This window comes from Dipodomys merriami, unplaced genomic scaffold, assembly GCF_024711535.1.
Source record: "Dipodomys merriami isolate MVZ:Mamm:240054 unplaced genomic scaffold, mDipMer1.0.p SCAF_416, whole genome shotgun sequence".
Classification (NCBI taxonomy): Eukaryota; Metazoa; Chordata; class Mammalia; order Rodentia; family Heteromyidae; genus Dipodomys; species Dipodomys merriami.
Window position 1 is genome coordinate 398607 of NW_027205782.1, and position 19325 is coordinate 417931.

General features: G+C 37.9%; 1 protein-coding gene across 2 annotated transcripts in view; it reads left to right on the forward strand.

Moving 5' to 3' along the window:
* LOC138807208 (DNA mismatch repair protein Msh3-like) overlaps nucleotides 1-15922 on the forward strand; it is a 173953-nt gene extending 158031 nt beyond the window's left edge. For both annotated transcript variants that reach the window (XM_069992792.1, XM_069992793.1), the window contains exons 23-24: nucleotides 8777-8948; nucleotides 11121-15922. In XM_069992792.1, the coding sequence (XP_069848893.1) occupies nucleotides 8777-8948; nucleotides 11121-11232 (284 nt within the window). In that variant the 3' untranslated portion in view covers nucleotides 11233-15922. The remainder of the gene's footprint in view (nucleotides 1-8776; nucleotides 8949-11120) is intronic.
* Nucleotides 15923-19325: the final 3403 nt, after the last annotated feature.

Here is a 19325-nt window from a genome sequence, read left to right on the forward strand (position 1 = left end):
GTTATTGCCTTTCAGTTTGATAGCTGAGTTTATAGAAACATAAACATATTGTGTACCTGAGTATCAGCTATGAATAACTTTTTCCCCAGATTCATTTGCTTTAGACTTTGGGCCAAGTAAAAAATGCATTTTTATGTGCTAACTTTGAGTCTTTCTCTATCTTCATCTCATTTTAAATGGAAACCCTTTAAATCCAAAAGGTGTGGGTGGAGGTGGAGGAGGCACTTGGGTTCCTTTTAGTTCCGTAGATTCCAGTGTAATTCTTATCATCCCAAGAAAGGTACTTTGATAGTCGTCTGCTAAGTGTTAGTATCCTTGAAAATGTCTAGTATTTCCCCTCAGATACCTTTTAGTTGACATTAATTACTTACTAGGGCCTGATCCTATACCAGATATATGTTTTATCTTATTACACATCAGCCATTTAAGTAGGGGATAAACTGAGCTAGCATGCATAGTTTTCTTCCACTTTGCTAGATCTGCTATGGGAGATCAACAATATTTTTTCTAGCCTTCCAATTTATTGCTACTGTTACAGAAATGAGACATTTTATGAAAAAGAACACCATTAGCCAACAGAAATAAATTCAAGTACAATAAGTACATCTTAAGTTCAGGTATAGTAAATCATCAAGTAGGCTCTAGCATATTTTCCCCCAGTTCCCTAGTACTTTTTTAAAGTTACCAGCCTGTGGTACTTTACACAGCTAGTGTGCTATAATGGAAAATCCATTATCTAATATACTCCAGAGTCCAAACTTAATTTTGGAAAAGCAGTAAGTATGGACCTGAAAAAGAAATCAGGAAAGTGGCCCAAATAAAACAAAATACTGGGCCTCAGATAAACTTAATGTTAAGCAATTCCTACTTTTCACCACCACGCAGCCTTATAAAAACACATCATAAATTCTGTCATGGAAGTAGTTTGGCCTTGACTAATCTACATCCAATGTGACAGAAGGAGACTTAGAAGCTGAAACCCATGGACAAACAAAGTAGAGTTCATGAGGAGGGAAGGGACAGAGGCAATATTGACAGGCACTTGATGTGAACTGGCTGCTAACCCAGAGCAGTATCCTTTCCCCTTTCATGTTTTGGCATTTTAGTCTATCCATGCACATAATTCTTAAAATTAAATGATGCTAAAAGGCTTCGGCTAACAAGCTGCTTTTGTTCCTTCATTCCAAGCCCTTCCCCATCCAGGCCCAAGGCAACTACTTTTCCAAACTCTTTTCTCCATTTCTGTTAAACTTCCAGGTAACATTCATGTTTTCCTACCTCTTGATTGATCATCTTTGACACATTATTGATGGACTTCTCATTGTGTTAGTGAGGACTTCAGCATTCCTTCCTCTGTCCTCCTGATGTAGTCATTATGAATTCATGCCCATCATTTTCACTGTTGCTGCAAAGTATTGCTCACTGATAAGTCAAGTATGGAGGAAAGTAGTTTCTTTGTTTTACAGTTGTTTGTGTTTTCACACAGATAAGAAGAATGTTCCCCCTCCCCTCCAGGAACTTTGTAAAATGCCACTGTCCACATCATCCCACATAATTTAAATGGTTGTTTCCACTGATTCTCCCTTCTGGAATCATTTGTTCTGCGCAGATGACCTGGTTTCTGTCCAGGCCTGCTGCATGGCTCTTGTCCTATTGCGACATCCTGAAAGTTTTCTCCCCAGCCTTTCTGTGTATTTGATTGCCAGTAACAAAATGCTCAGACTGAGAGCAACTCAAACATTAAGGTTAGACTGTATAAGGTAATATTACAGGGGCCTCAAAGGAAGAGTGAGCTTCAAGTTCTCCCCTTCTGTTCTCTAAGCTCTCTCTTCCTCCCTAGCTAGCTCCATCATCAGGCTAGGGACAACATCTTGTCCCTATAGGACTATAGGTCTTTTAGGCTCATACCCCAAATTAGCCATGTCCAAAGGCACAAAAAGCATAGCATTTCCTGTTGCTTTTTTAATTTGTATATTATTTGTTTTGTTTTGTTTTTCATTTTTGTGCAAAGATTGAACCCAGGTCTTTGTCCATATTAAGTAAATGCTATATCCCATCCACACTTGTGACTTTCTTAGAAACGGGATGGTTTTCTTAGATGCTATTTAACATCTTACGATTGTCCTGTCACCTTTTCAAAAATTGGATCTCATCCTATTCTTAAGCCAGTATTTATAAGCAAACATGGCAGATCTAGTTCAATCAAGATCTACTTTTAGAGCCAGATATTAGGACACAATTTCTTCAGTTAAATAAGCAGAGCATTCATTCCTTATTATATTTTTTGAAGAGGTAGATTAGCATGTCAGAATGAACTGAATAAGGTATTTGTTGAAACTTTGTGTGAATTGTGTGAATTGCATATTTGATTGACAGTTCAGCCAGGATGGGAATTTTAGGTTGAAAATCATTTTCACCCAGGATTTTAAGGTATTGAACCATTGTAATGTTCCTGGCTATATCTATACTTAAACCATTCACCCTAGCCATATTCTTCTTCAGAGTTAGAGGTCCTTTCATAGGCCATCAGGAGAATGTATCAAAGACATGGGTTCCAAGGTGTTCTCACTGTCTGTTCCTAGTGGTGTGGTGATGAAGTAATGGACCAGCAGTCAGGAAACTTGTGTTGTAGTCTTATTTCCATCTCTAAAATCTTAGTCAATTCAACTAACTTTATGTGTCTGAATTTTTATGAATCTATCCTAAAAATGACTTGATCAGCATGTATCTCTTTAATTACTTCCTAGAGAAGCTTGGCTTTAAAATAAGGTGTGCTGAGTTTCCTTATAGTCAGAAATAAAAATGATCACATTCAGTGGCTCTAGTGTCAAATCATTTTTAAAATACTTTCTTAAGACTGAGTCACAAGCTGGATACAGGTGATTCACACGTGTAAGGGGAGGCTGAGATCTGAGGATCATGGTTCAAAGCCAGAAAAGTCCGTGAGACTCTTATCTCCAATAAACTACTCAAACAAAGCCAGAAGTGGTGCTGTGGCTCAAGTGGTAGAGCTAGCCTTGAACACAAAGTCTCAGGGACAGTGCCCAGGCCCTGAGTTCAAGCCCCAGGACTGGCAAAAGAAAAAAAAAAAAAAGAATGTGTCACAGTCTGTAAATAAAGTCCTTACCATTGACTTTTGTTGAGAGGCTATAAAGAAATTACTTGCTTTTGTTCATCTTTTCTCTTATTTGGCTCCATATTTCCATCTTACATGTACATGTTCATACACACACTCCAAGAGGTTAACTTGAGGCAAAGCATAACTACAAACAGAGATTTCCCAGGTGATTATAAAAGAGGAGCTATGTTCTTCATGTTAAATTGTGAGAACTAAAGTGGAGACTAGCATATGGTAACAAACTCAGCCACTGTTTATACTCAGGTATATTAATAAAATATTCAGGGCAATGTAATATATGTTATAATGTAGCTATAGTCTTTATTATGCATTAAAAAGAATTGTATAAGCAAACAGGTTGACCCATTGTAACAATGAGATGTAAAGACATTATGTTGAAAACACACTTTACAACTTGGGTGTCGGGGATTGAGGAGTTGGGGAGGTGGGGAAGGAGGGATGGTAGGGGAAAAACAAAGGAGGGTGTACTCATTACCTTACTCAGGTAACTATAACCCCTCTGTACAGTATCTTTACAATAAAATGGATATATTAAAAAAAAAGAATTGTAAAAGCAAGGCACAAAAGTTTGGAGCTGTAGGTTCCAGTGATTTGGCTTCAAGGCAGTGGGATTGCTTGAGCCTAGGAGGTTGAGGCTAGCCTAGACAACATAGTAAAACCATATTTACATGCACACACACACACACACACACACACACACACACACACACACACATACACATATACATTCTATCTCTCTCTGTATGAATGTGTATACAATATGGTATATATATTCTATTATATTCATATATTAATATTATACATGTAAAACATATATGTTTTACTTATTTTTTTTTTTGGTGGTACTAGGGGATTGAATTCTGGGCCTCTCGCTTGCTAGGCAGGTACTTTACAACTTTAGCCACACCTTCAGCCTCTTTCTACATTGGTCATTTTTGAGGTAGGGACTTGCTTTGTGCACTGTAATGCTCCTACTTGTGCATGCCCATGTCATTGAGGATAGAAGATGCATGCCACTGCACCCAGCCTTTAGTTGAGATGGAATCCTGTGAACTTCTTTTTCCCTAAGCTAGCCTCAAGACTCAGTCACCCAGTCTTTACCTCTCAAGTAGCTAGGATTATAAGCTTAAGCCATTGAGCCCAGCTATGTTTATACCTATATTACATACCTAGAAATATTCAAATGCTATATATTATATATGAAATTATATGCAAAAACCAAAAACATTAAAAACCCTGAGAATCCATCATCCAGCCAGTTTTTGTTGTTGTTGTTGTTTGGTTTTGGTTTTGATGTCAGTACTAGGGCTTAAACTCAAGTGAACTCAGGGCTGGCTACATGCTCTCACTTGGTTTTTTGGGCTCTCTCTACCACTACAGTCATACCTCCAGTTCCAAGCAAATCAATTTTAATGAAGGGACATTTTGTGTCATTATTAGTAAATGCTCAGAAAATGTTGGCTGGCTGGACAGGAAGACTTGAATGAATGGTATTTAAGAAAGACCAGCATGGGGTCTAGCTTATACAGAATCTCTGAAGATAGGAAGTGCTATCTAGCACTAAACCAGTTGAGGTGATAGACTATTGTTTGGTCTGTTTTTTAAAGATAGTTTGCTTTTTTTCTTTCTTTGGTGCCAATCTTGAGTCTTGAACTCAGGGCCTTGACACTGTCCCTGAACTTTTTTGCTCAAGAATAGTTCTCTACCACTTGAGCTAAACTTTATTTCTAGGTTTTTGGTGGCTAATTGGAGATAGGAGACTCATAGATGTTTTCTGTCTGAGCTGACTTCAAACCTCCATCCTCAGATCTCAGTCTCCTGAGTAGCTAGGATTACAGGGATTAGACCCCAGCGCCCAGCCAGATAGTTTGCTTTCTTGGTATCTTACTGCTATTACGTTTTTATGTTTACTTTATGTTTTTGACTTTTTTATGTATATTTTTATTGTAAAGGTGATATACAGAGAGGTCATAGTTACATAAGTCAGGTATTGAGTACATTTCTTTTTGAACAGTGTCACCCTTCCCTTATTCTCTCCCAGTTTTTTCCCTCCTGACCCCATTTCCCCCACATTATATAGTTCATTTCCAATGTAGTGGCCAGTGAGTATCGCTGCTGAATTAGGTCACCCTTTGTCCCACCATTTCTGTGCTTCCCTACCCCCTCTCCAATCGATAAACTTACATGTAATACAAAAGGTACAGCAATCAAAAGAGGGGGGAAAAATAGAAAAAGAAAGGACCACAAAAAGTAAAATAAATCTGGGTGCTGGTAGCTCATGCCTGTAAACCTAGCTACTCAGAAGGCTGAGATCTGAGGATCATGGTTCAAAGCCAGCCTGGGCAAGAAAGTCCATAAGACTCTTATCCCCAATAAACCACCAGAAAACCAAAAGTGGCGCTGTGGCTCAAGTGATAGAGCACTCATCTTGAGCTGAAGAGCTCAGGGACAGCGCCTAGGCCGCGTTCAAGACCCATGACCAAAAACAAAAACAAAAACAAAACAAAACAAAACCTCTTGTTTCCATTTGTTGGAGTTAATTTTGGTAAGAATCATTTTATATGATCATATTCATATAGCTATTTAGTCCTATGATCCTCTGCTAAGCATATCCTCCTTCGATCTCACTGTAAATGTTTAGAATCTTGTTTATCTTGTCCTTCAATGAAATTGAAAGGGAAAGATCACTACCAAACTCAATCTGTGAAGCCAACATAACCCTCATCCCAAAACCAGAAAGAGAACTATAGACCTATCTCCTTGATGAACATCAAAGCAAAACTTTTCAACAACTAACCAAAAAACTCATATACTGTGATCAAGTAGGATTCATTCCAGGGTTGCAAAGCTGGTTCAACATATGCAAGTCAATTAATGTAATTAAACACATCAACAGGAGCAAGGACAAGAGCCATATGGTCATCTCAATAGATGCAGAAAAATAGATCCAACACCCCTTTATGATAAAAGCTCTGAAGAAACTAGGAATCCATGGAACATTCCTCAATGTAGTAACAGCTGTAAATGACAAACTTATAGCCAGCATTATACTTGATGGTGAAAAGTTAAAACCATTTTCTCTAAAATCCGGAATGAGACAAGGCTTTCCACTCTCCACTCTTCTTCAATATAGCACTGAAATTCATAGCCTGAGCAATAAGGCAAGAGACAAACGTAGATGGGATCCAAATAGGGAAAGAAGAAGTAAATCTATTGACTTTTTATCTTTGAGCATTGGAGAATAGCAAAAGCCCTCCGGGTTTGCAGGGATTGGTTTCTACATACCCAGGTTCCCCCTCCCTCTTCCTCACCTGTACTTTGTGTTCCTAAGTTTCATTTGAAAGTAGTATAATCTTAGTGTTTTGTACAAGAAATTTAAGTCAGTACCCCTGAGTGCATTGGCATTTTTTCCACCACCCACTTATAGCAATCACCCAGAAAAGACATTATTTGTTTGTTGCTGAGTTCTTAGAGGAGGAGAAGGGAAGTTCCTTCTACCTCTTTCACTGTTGTATTCAGTTTTTGGCTTCTTTATTCTTAGCTGATAAAAGAATAAATTCATACAATTTGTTGGGTGCTCACAACCTGTAATCCTAGCTAATCAAGATGCTGAGATCTTGGATCATGGTTCTGAGCCAGCCCAGTCAGGAAAGTCCATTAGACTCTTATCTCCAATTAACCATTAGAAAATCGGAAGTGGCAGTGTAGCTCAAGTGGTAGAGTAGCTAGCCTTGAGCAAAGAGCTCAAGGACAGCACCTAAGCCTGGAGTTCAAGCCCTATAATCAGGGGGAAAAAAGCATACAATTAACAACCGCAATTATGTTTGAGGAATAGTTCTTGATAAATTTATGGTACATGCCAGGGTTGTGAAAATCATTGTAAATATGCTCCATCTTGTAACACCTTGTTGAACCTTTATTAAAAGTACATAATTATGAGATGCTTTTGGTTTATGCAAGATTCAATTATACGCAGTTTTATCTTTGGATTGTTAACCTAATAATTCTTTTTATTTCTTTAATAAAACTTTTCAACTCACATGTATGTATGGCAGAGCTTTGAGGCCAGGATGATCCTTCAGGTTATTTAAACTTAAAAAGAAGATATGCCTTTTATGACTTTTGTTTTATTCTTGGTTAGCATAATTTGCAACAAATTTTTCTCAGAATAATAGCAACTTAAAACAAAAGTCATTTATGGCCTCATCGTTTGTATGGGTCAGGGATCCAGGAGCAACTTAGTTGAGTACCTCTTGGGTCTCTCACAAGGCTGTGGTCAAGTTAATGGTCAGGGCAACATTCCCTTTGAGGCTTGACTTGGGTAGTCGGCTTGCCAGCATTTCAGTCTCATGGACATGACTCTTGTCAAGGTCAGGCCCTCACTGAATATTGAGAGAAACATCCATTCCTGTGTGAGTCTTTCTTGGGTGGTCCACAGCATGGCAACTGGCTTCCCTGAGAACAAACAAGAATGTAAGAAATCCCAAGACGGAGTACATTGTCTGAAGGGGCCTCATAACTTTTGCTATCTTCTATTCATTAGAAGTGAGTCACTGGGTCCAGCCCACACTTACAAGGAGGAAATGACACAAGGGAATAAGTAGTAGGAGGCAGGGATATTTGGTAGCCATCTTAGAGGCTACCTGCCTGCTCCCACAGCAGTGAATCATTGGATGCCGGCTGCTCTAAGAAGGGTATACCCTTGGGTGAGGCAACTCTCTTCCACTACCTCAGTTACAGTGGAGTTGCACATCAGCAGCCTTCCTGATACCTGGTGAAACTAGAACCATCAGTTCTAGGTGAGAGATGGGATGTTACGGAAAAGGACTCGCTTCAATATGTATAATCCCTATTTAACCAGAATATTTAATCAGCCAGAATTTCTCTTGTTATGTAAACCTGTAATGTTTCCCTATCTCTTAAAAGAAGGAATAAATTATATTGTGCCATGTATTAGAATTAGTCTCTTCTTGCTATGGAAGTTCAGTTCAAACTTTGCAATATATCATTGTTAAAAGACAATTTTGAGGGCTGGGAAGGTGGCTCATTGGTAGAATGCTTGTCTTGCATGCATGAGGTGCCCTGAGTTCAATTCCTCTGCACCACATAAGCAGAAAAAGCCAGAAGTGGCACTGTGGTAGAGTATTAGCCTTGAGCTGAAGAGCTGAGGGACAGCACCCAGGCCCAGAGTTCAAGCCTCATGACCAAAAAAAAAGGCAATTTTGAGAGCCAGATATGGTGGTGTATTCTGTAACTAGCTATACATGAGGCAGAGGTAGGAAGATCACAGTCTGAGGCCACCCTTAGTCAAAAAGTAAGCCCCTATGTGGCCCTAAAACAAAAACGCCTTAGGGACAGTTCAACTGGAAGAACACTTGCCTATTAAGCCCAAGACCCTGAGTTCAATCTCTAGGACAACAGCAAAAAGCGTTTTAAAGTAAGCCAAGGTCCTAGATGCCAAGTATTTTCAAAACAGTATTTATTCTTTTCCTAGATGTGTAAAGTTGATCGAAGGAGCTACGGATAGACAGGAACAATAGATTACTTTTTTTCAGATTGTAAATTCTTTAGTCCTCTAGTTTTTCCTCAACTTTGAGATATAGTATTAATTCCATTATTTTCTTCTTTATTTCATAGGTGAAGATGAACAGGTGCCTGATTTTGTCACTTTCCTTTATCAAATAACAAGAGGAGTTGCGGCAAGAAGTTACGGACTCAATGTGGCTAAACTAGCAGATGTTCCTGAAGAAATTTTAAAGAAAGCAGCCCACAAGTCAAAAGAGCTGGAAGAATTAGTAAATAAGAAAAGGTCAGAATGTTTGTGCTGTACTTATTTTGGTTTATAATGAAATCTTCCAAGTTGTCCGAGGAAGAGGATTATCCTGCAAATGAATATTAGATCTACTTTAAAGCATTTCTTCCTGTATGCTGAAACATTTAATTATTAGTAAAGTGAAAAACAGCTTTTGGCAATTCTCAGATGCATTCACTTTGTCATTTTCAATCCCTCTTTATCGATCACTTAGATCTTTATTAAGTTAGAAAGTGGATTTTCAGTCATTTTTCTAAAGGATTAAATTAACTTCATGTATGCCAACACATTTGCTACTTCATAAGGCAGTTACATTAAAAAAAAGCTTCAGTATTTAGTTACCAAAAAAAAGCTTCAGGTTTTAGAACCTGTAGAGGGTTTCTTTTATTCATATACTGCATTGAGATTGCATTCAGAAATTGAGAATTCTGTCATGATATGAAGGAAAATTATCATATCACTAACCATGAAATCATAGTTTCTATTTGTCACTTATTTTGTGATTTGTTTGTGATAGTTTTCATTCTAAGCTAGCTTCTCTCTGTCACCAAGATTGTTTACATTTTGTACCTTTTTCCCCTTGACATCCAGCCAATATGTATACAAACTAATCTAAATCTATTGATACATGGTAAATTACAGCTTTTTTTCAAATATAGAAATTATGACATAACATAACTCCCCAATTCCTGCCCTGCCTAAAGAGTGTGATCTGACAAGGGCAGGATGCTACTTCCCAATGAACCAGATTATTGATCAAATAAAAAATCTTGGCTGACTATCAGTTATGTTAGGGGAAAATTAGAGAAACTTGTATATTGTTGTGAAATACATCTTTTCTATATTTCCTCCAACCAGTGGTTCTGTCTTCCATACCATACCTTGTAAAGGGTGTATGATAATTAACCAAGACCCAAGTACTGGAATAGTGCAAATGATTTGTAACCCCCACCATTGATGCTGCTTTCTTGATCAGCTCCACAGTGCCTCATCAGAAGCAAGGGGTATAATTAGTCTCAGTCTATTTCCATTACAAGGCAAATTAGTATATTTTTTTCCAGACAGAAAATTATGAGAGTTTAAAAATAAATCTAGCCCTTAATCCTCTACAGAAATCTAAAGATGAATGTAAGTCTTTCATTGTTGTCTTATTGTCCTTTTTAAATGAAGAAACGAAACTAAAACTCTACTACAAAGGACACATATACAACCTGGCAATAAAATAAGATAGATTATATATGTTGCTTTATGTAGCCTATGAAGCAGTAGCCAGGAAAGCTACAGATTATTTTCATTTTTTCAGTTAGTAAGTGACATTTTAAAATCTATAAAGGTATCCTGACAAGACATGAGAATTACTGAAAGAAGCTACATTGAGAATCTGATAATTCATCAGAGCACCCTAAAAGGGTGTATCATGTCAATTCTCTAAGCCAAAGAGATCAAAGAAATAAAATCAAGTCTCATACCCTAGGTGGGGATGTGTCACAATAGTTGAGACTTATTGAACTCTCACTATGAGCAGAAATAAGTATTAGCAGTCAATGTGTGTGTTGACTGCTCTATGGGAGGATGGTCAGTGATCTTATTAATGAACTTATTGCTTGATATGCAGTGACTCAACCCTTAGACAACCTTATGAGTTAGGTACTGTTGTTATCCCATCCGACAGTTGAGAGGAATGAGGCCAGGCAAGGGCAAGAAGCTGAGCCACAGTCACAGCAAGTTGGAGGTCAGGTAGCAATTGGAATTCAGATGCTCTATCTAGCTCCAGACCTGAATGTTTCACTGGGCGGCTCTTCTGCAGGGAAAGCATAGGTCTGTGTTGTGGCAATGTTACTCTTTCATTAGCTAGCTTTATTTCATTAAACTAGTTTTGCCTTTCATCCTGGGGCCATTCGGCAGGAATGATTTTGTCTCCATATGCAGTAGGCACACACAGCCAGCCTTGGCCAGTCAGGAGTGGAGCAGTCACATTGTCTCTGCAGTAGGCAGGGATTTAAGAAGGCAGCAGGGGAAGCCTTCATGGTGATCAGTAACTTGAGTGCCTGGATTATAGGGCAGCAGTCCTGCTAGTCTAATGGTGTAGGCTTTGCATGGCTCTCCATGAGATGGGTTGTCCTCAGGAATCTTGTTTCTAAACTGAATAATATTTTATTTGTCCCCTAGGAAAAGCTTAAAGTATTTTACAAAATTATGGATGACACATAATGCAAAAGATCTACAAGAGTGGACAGACAGCTTTCAAATGGAAGAAATACAAACTTCTTTTCCTGATTAAGATGAAGACTACGTTTTTTAAACAATTTTAAAAAAGGAGAATTAAGAATACCAACTGTGCAAAATAACTCTCCACTAACAGCCCATCTTTGTGTGACATGTGAGCATAAAATTATGACCATGGTATATTCCTTTTAGAAACAGATATTTTTTACTCTTGAAATCTTGATGCCTGTCCTGCCATTTCAAAGGATAAACATATAAACACTTTTGGATTTGAAGACTTCCATTATGTAATTTAAAAATTTCCTTGATATTAAGTCTCATATAAAATCTAAACCTTTTAAGCAAAACCTAAAGTGGTAGAACGTGGAAGTGGGAGAACATTAAACATTTGGAGGCTACTATACATTCTTAATAGATATTTATATTTGTTTCAGTCCAGACAATTGGCAGCAGTATAAATCTGGTAGAAATCTACCTTTCACTTTGAATTAAATTAATTTTATAGTATCACCAGTTTCTTCACCATGAATATAAGAAAATTCCATAAGAAATAAAGTTATTGAGCTTTTAGAAACTAGAGCACAGGAGAAGAATAAGATGATGTGAAATTTGAAGAATTAAACTCACATTTTAAATATTGTTGGATGAAATTATTTTGTCATTCAAGTAATAAATATTTAATGAATGCCAGCTGCACATTCTGTTATGGCCTGTTCAGTCTTCGATATACGTTTTCAAATATCTGGCAGTTGTCATTTTTAGCTTGAACTGTGGAAAAAGGTTGCTGTTCCTCCAACAGCATTCAGCAGAACTAAAGTCAATCTCTGTGACCAGTCTACTCATCAAGAGAATACATGATGCCCTTCTTCGTGTTCAGTCTCACGGCTTTGTGTATTCACACTGCCCTCTTTCCTGCAAACTTAGGGTGATTTGTGCTCAACTATGTCTCTACATCTTTAGAGCACGTAGCATCTGGCTTCTTACATCCATGTGTTCTCCTTGTTTCTAAATATGCAAACTTACATAAAACATTCATCTTATTTCCCAACTATCTACTATTTTTTTTTTTTTTTTTTGGTCAGTCGTGGGCCTTGAACTCTGGGCCTGAGCGCTGTCCCTCAGCTCTTCAGCTCAAGGTGAGCACTCTACCGCTTGAGCCACAGAGCCACTTCTGGTTTTCTAGTGGTTTATTGAAGATAAAAGTCTCACGGATTTTCCTGCCTAGGCTGACTTTGAACCTCGATCCTCAGATCTCAGTCTCCTGAGTAGCTAGGATTACAGGCGTGAGCCACCGGTGCCCAGCTCTACTATTTTTTTCTCACTTAAATTTCCTCCCCACATTTGATGGGCATTTTATCATTCCTTCTAGATTATTTCCTTTGGTGTCCTCAACAATGACTTTAGACTCAGGAGTCAGTATAATCTCCTTGAGTTTATGGAGAATAGTAGGTTGTGACCCATTGCAGTTAGACTTTAACTCCATTCTCAACTTTTTTGGGACTTAAAAAATCATGTATTTTGAGTCTACCATAAGCAGAAATAGATATTGGAACTCTCAAAAATATCTCCAGAGTTAATAAATTTTAAAAAAATGGATGCAATTTTTCTATGACTGTAGAAGTTTTATGTGGTTTTTATCAAGATCTCAAAGATACTGCTGTAACTTTACTATCAGAACAAGGATGAACCTAGGAATGCCATGCTCATGCCAGAGGGAGCTGCAGAGGTAAGCATCACCACACTGTCAAGCCGACATCCAGGAGGCCACCTCTGCCTCTGACTGGGTCCTGGCCAACATCAACATCCAGAGAGGTGGGATTTTGGGAGCAGTGTGTCCCTGCAGAGGCAGTGAGCACTGTTTTAGAGTGGACAGCAAGGAACATTACAGGCTAGGTCCTAGCACAAAGCAGGCTGTCAGCCTGCCCCTAGAGGAAGAGGTCCGCTGCATACAGAACAGAAGCCTGGCACTGCTAGCCTGAATTTCTGAATGACGCTCACTCCCAGCCGGTTTACTGAAAAGTGGAGGGGAAAGTCACACTGAATCCCTGTGATTAAGATTGCACATGTGTCACTGAGATGCCAACATGTCAAGAAAATGACTTGGAAATATGATATATTCCTTTTAGTGATTTGTCCTGTCTTTTATAGACTAAGTCCTGATAATCCTACATAACAGCTACCAGTTCCTCAAAAACCTTTGGAAATACAGACTTCAGTTTAGTAAGTCTAACCTAAAGATTAAAGAAAAAAGAGCCACGTTGAGGATGTAGCTCAGGGTCAAGACTTGTATTTGTTCCCCAGGACCAACCCTCCTTTCACCCCAAAACTCAAACATTCACCTTTGACCTCCCTGATGTTTGATTGTTCATCAGTACTGTTTGTACTGTACTGTTTTAAGAATATGCTTATCTGCATTTCTATAACTTATCATTTTTAAAAAGAAAAAGAAAAGAATAAAAATTGCAGATTTTTAAATTATAGTTTAAAGGAAAAAACTAACACATTTGAATTATTCAGTGTATCCTATTGGTTTTTCAGGGCTAAGTATTAAAATCCCGTGATTCCCACTCATGACTTAACCAAGGACTAAGACCTAGGCTTAGTATTTCTGATCAGCTGTTGACATCCTTCAGGAACAGTAATTCAGCTGTTTAAGTGTACAATTCAATGGCAGCTGCTCCTTTGTCCAAAAAATGTTTGGCTGTCACTGCAATTAACTTGGAATGCTCTCCTCACTCTAAGTAAGGAAACTTGCACCTATCATCAATCACTCTGTGTCCCCCTCAAAGCCTCAGCACTGGACAACTGCTAATCTGTATAGTCTTTATAGCCTCTTGTGGACATATAAATAGAATTGTATAGTATGTGGTCTCTTCTGTCTAGGATCTTTCATTTAAAATAGTATTTTCAAGGTTTACCCACGTTGAAGCATGAAATAGTATTTTAATCCTTTTACTTGAACATTCATTTCATATATATTCTACAATGTGCATCAATGCACATTGGATTGTTTCTATTTTCAGTCATTGTAAATAGTCCTACTGTGAACATTAACATATAGATATTTTTTATGTGGAGAAGCATAGTATATATATATATTTTTTTAAAGTCCCATAGTAGTTCTGATGTAAAATCAGATCTGTACTGCTGTCTCAGTGCTTACAAGTGATTAAGCAGTACTTATAGTTAGGATGGCAGTCATTTGTTTCTTCTGTCTGTTACTTTATCTGCCACATAGGACAGAGAATGGACTACTATAGACTCTACTAAGTACTTGACAAAATAAAGAGGAAAAGAAAAACAACAACCTAAATCTTCTTAGGTCAGAAACTCAATGAAAAAACTACTCAAAATTAAGGCACCAATTCACCAGAGTCAAGATCTCCACAGAAGTGTGCTGTTTCTTAAAACAGAAACAAATACTCTCCTTCAAACTTTGCTCAAATCTGAGCCTGTTGTCATGGTGGTAGTCATTCTCCACTGAGTGAATTTCAGAGAAAGGCTAGATTGAACTCAGTGTGTTCTCCAAATTAATGTTGACCTTTAGGAAGTCTCAAAAATCAATAGTAATTATCGCTGTGCTATGTAATTATAAAAGTGCTATTTTATGTTTCACACCAAGAATATAGGTGGAATGGGAAAGTCACTTGCATTAGTGCCATCTGTGGTTTCTGACTCTGATTAAGGTCAGTTTTACTCGAACATTCTAGTTCAGATATATGATGATTATTAGGTTTATTAATGTCTAGAACATAGTGAAAATAACTCCTGGTTTGCTTGGGACAACCTAGTCCTGTTTCGCTGGCACATTTATTAAAAGCCTCATTAAAACAGAAGTATTGTGTTTTCGACCATAAATTCCGTGTTTAGCTCAGTTACAGGTGCTGCTTTCATGGCACAGTGAGGGTCATAGAGTTTAAATGTCATCTTCAAAAAATTCACTTTTTCTTACCCATTGGATGAACTGACTTTTCCTTCCTAAGACCTTCCAATTGTTCTTGATAAATGCATTTAGAAACAATCTGCTAATCAAGCCAATATCCCCAAAGATAACTTGTCTTCTGTCCTGTTTCCATGAAATCATGGTGAAGAATGCATACCTACATGATGTGGTGAGACACACAGTAAGGCTGTCTTCTTATAGAAATGATTACTGAGCTTGGGGAGAAGAATTCTATTTTCATCTCACAATGATTGCTCTGGCTTCATAAAAGTTCTAGTGATTTGTGCAATTTAAGAGTACCAGGCTAGCAATTTGCGCAGTGTAAGAATATACCAGGCAATCAGTTTCCTAAGACAAAACAGCCTCACTATTCTACGAAGTATGCCTGAATTAGCGAACCCTGTCACAGAACATTTCACATCATCTGTGTAGATTCAATAGCACCTTAAAATTGAGATTAAGATTGTAACTAGAGTAAGGATAAACATTATTAATCAGAATGGGGAAATAAGGAGGACATTTTTCCATTCCCATATAATAAACCTGAAATGTTAGTGCTCCCATGAATAATTAAATTCTTTAAGTGATGAGTCCAGACTTAACATTGAAATATATATGTCGAATGGTAAGGGAAAACTTTCTATAATTCTTGGGGTTTACAATAAGATTTAATATTATTGGGATCAAATGGTAATTGAACAGTCTTAAAGAATTGAAGTCTTTATTGAGTACTTATAAAAAAATCTTAATGAGATACATAAAAAGAGATAGTTCTCTCCTTAGTAAGTAAAAGTTATTTCAACCCTCCACTACTCTAGCAGAAAGACCTGTGGTACTTCTGGATATAGAAATAAGCAAAGTATTGTGATCAGTACTACGTGCGTGTGTGTGTGTGTGTGTGTGTGTGTGTGTGTGTGTGTGTGTGTGTGTGTGTGTGTGTGTATTTAAATTTGAGTTCTAAATTCCCTTGTTAAAATGTTGATGTGTGAAGGACTTGGCATTTACAGCTGTAAATGCCTTATTATTTAGGATTTTTAAAAGAGAAAAGGTTTCTTCTTTGATGTAAAGCTGAGACAGTTTTAGAAATCTTCAAATGGGTGATATTTCCAAGTTCTGTTGGTGACAACAGAACACTTTCTGTGATCATGTATGGACAAAATTACTATGTTTAGCTTTTAGCATCTTTTGAGAGGGCTTGAGATTAGGCTTGGATGTTTTAGAATGAGAAGTAGGACTGGTATGGTGATTTACACTATAATCACACCTATTCAGGAGGCCAAGCTCTAGAGGATTGTTGCTTGAGTCCAGCTCTGGCAAAGATTAGTAAGATCCTATCTCGATCAGTCAGGTGTGGTGGTTGGATCTCTTGAATCTCAACTATGTGGGTAGGAGAATCACAGTCTGAGCTGCCCTCAGACAAAAATGTGGGACCCTACCTGAAAAACTAAAGCAATAAAAGCTAGGAATATGACTCAAGTGGTAGACCACACCCGTCTAGTGTATTTGAGTCCCTGAGTCTAGATGCAGTAAGACAAGATGAGAAAGGGAGAGAGGAAGGGCAGCAGGAGGTAGAGAAGAGAGAGAGAGGGTTTGTATGGCCAGGAGGAATGTTCCACTGGACCGCCTCAGTTGAAAGCCCGCTGCTGCTGCTTCCTGTTGCTGTCATGAAGATATGGCCAGATGTTCCACTCCTGCTGTTGCAAAGAAATCAGTCACCAAGATAGTTCTACTCCTAGGTTTCTGTTTCTTAGAAATCTATTATCTTTTCTATTTGCCTACATAAATGTACTTTCTCTTCTTAGGGTATACAGTTGTGAAAAAAAATTTTATTGTGAAAATACTTTACAGAGGGGTTACAATTACATGGGCAAGGTAATGAGCACATTTCTTATCAAGCATTGTTGTCTCCTTTGTTTCGCCTTCCCATCCCTTCCCGTTCCCCCCTCCCCGGGCCAAAGTTGTAAAGTTCGTTTTTTTGACATAACATCTTGTACATCTCATTGTTGCAATGGGTCCCCCTGTATCCCTATTTAAGTGATTTGTTTTATACTATTAGATAAGAGGTGGGCAAGGATAGCCTATGGATCAAATCTGGTTCCCTGCCTGTTGATATGAGTGAGGTTTTATCAGATCCAGCTATGACTCGTTCACAGTGTTCTTTGTGGCTGCTATGGAGGTCTGCAGTTGAACTGCATGATTCGTCATCATCCCTAATGGTCATCAACATAAAATAATTACTTTTTCATTAACCTTGTAATATGCTGTAGATAAGCTGCTAATAATTAATGTTTTCTTAGCATTTTATAAAGAAATTGTGTGCTCTACCTTATAATTACAGTATTTTATATTTTTATACTTTGTAGATTTTTCAATGCAATTTTCTCAAATTGGTTAAACTGTCTAGTACTGAAAGGTATGCTAAAACGAATCCTTATTTATGAAGTTTTTGTTTTATATAGGTGGTGAGAGATAGATTTGTGACACATCTTCATTAGAAATTATACCCTTCACATTCTTTTTTTTTTTTTTTTTTATTAGTAATATATTACATGTAATTTAATGATATATAGACATCTCATATTCTATAAATATTTTTATATATTTAAACATACACTGGGATATACATATACATCTCTCTCTTTTTCTCTCACTCTCTATGCATATATATGTATTTGCAGCAATTTACGCATCTATCTATTTATATATTGGCCACTCCTGGAGGTTAAACTTAGGTCCTGGGAACTCACTTGCAATGTAATTGTTTTAGACTGCTGCACTTACATTGATCCCTTGATGAATTGGGCATTCCAGGCCCTGAGTTCAAATCCCAGCAGTGCCAAAGACAATAGGTGGATTAAGCAGCCAATGTTGACCTGCTCTGCTGTCTGTGAAAATATTGCTTACTAGGTACAATATGTAATAACTTTTTTTTTTTTTTTTGTCGGTCATGGGGCTTGAACTCTGGGTCTGGGCTCTGTCCCTCAGCTCTTCAGCTCAAGGCGAGCGCTCTACCACTTGAGCTACAGCGCCACTTCCAGTTTTCTGGTGGTTTATTGGAGATAGGAGTCTCTCGGTGTCTCCTGCCCTGGCTGGCTTTGAACCGCAATCCTCCGATCTCAGTTTCCTGAGTAGCTAGGATTACAGGCGTGAGCCACCAGCACCTGGCTAATATGTAATACCTATGCAAATACATATATATGATGTACATTATAAATGTATATAAATATTATTTTGCCAGTCCTGGGGCTATAATTCATGCCCTGGGAAATGTTCTTGACTTTCTTTTATTCAAGGAGGGTGAGCTTCCACTTCACACACAGCAAAATAGAGTTACCAAGGCCCTGATTTCAAATCCCAGGTATGGCAGATAAAATGTCCCAAATTCCAAGCCAGAACCTTAATTTTTTGGGGGGAGGGCAGGCACAGGGCTTGAACTCAGGTCATCACAAGTCTGCCTCAACCTTGATTACCCTAGGCTGGGGTGCAGCTTTTACACCCACAGATCATCCAGGGATCCTAGGACCCAATTTCAACTCCCAGCACTGGCCAACAAACAAACAAACAAACCAAAATGGAAGAGGAAAAACCAGAAAGTTTTACACAATAGTTTTACGTTTGTTTCTTTTGCACAGTGACCATCCTGGTTCTCACTGACTTGGCTTGAAAATTGTACATGACTTTGCATGGCTGAGGCTGGTGGGCGGTCAGACCCTTCACATTCTTAAGTAAACTTCATTATTTCAAGTCTTGAGTTCAAGACTTGCCTGATTTGTTAACATGATTAGACACTTTTTTTTTGTCTTTGAGTTTGCCTGGTATACCCATGCATGCCTTTTATTTTGTGACTTGTAGTGATATAGCCCTATCTATTAAGGGGAGCAGATAGTTGCTTGATTCTTTGAACTTTTAAGTTTTCACTTTCATTATCTTTTAAGTAGTTGTATCGAGGAGTTTCAGTTTAGCATGTCACTTTGTGAGTAGAATGAATCTTGATCAATGTCACCTCTTAATTGTTGACTCTATTTTTCTTAATGACTGATACGATTGATATATTTGGTCTTCTGGAATCAATTTTTTTTTCCTTGTCAGTTGTGGGGCTTGAACTTAGGATCTAGGTGCTATCTCTGAGCTTTTTTGCCAAGGCTAGTACTTTACCACTTTGTGTGTGTGTGTGTGTGTGTATGTGTGTTTATACACACACATAC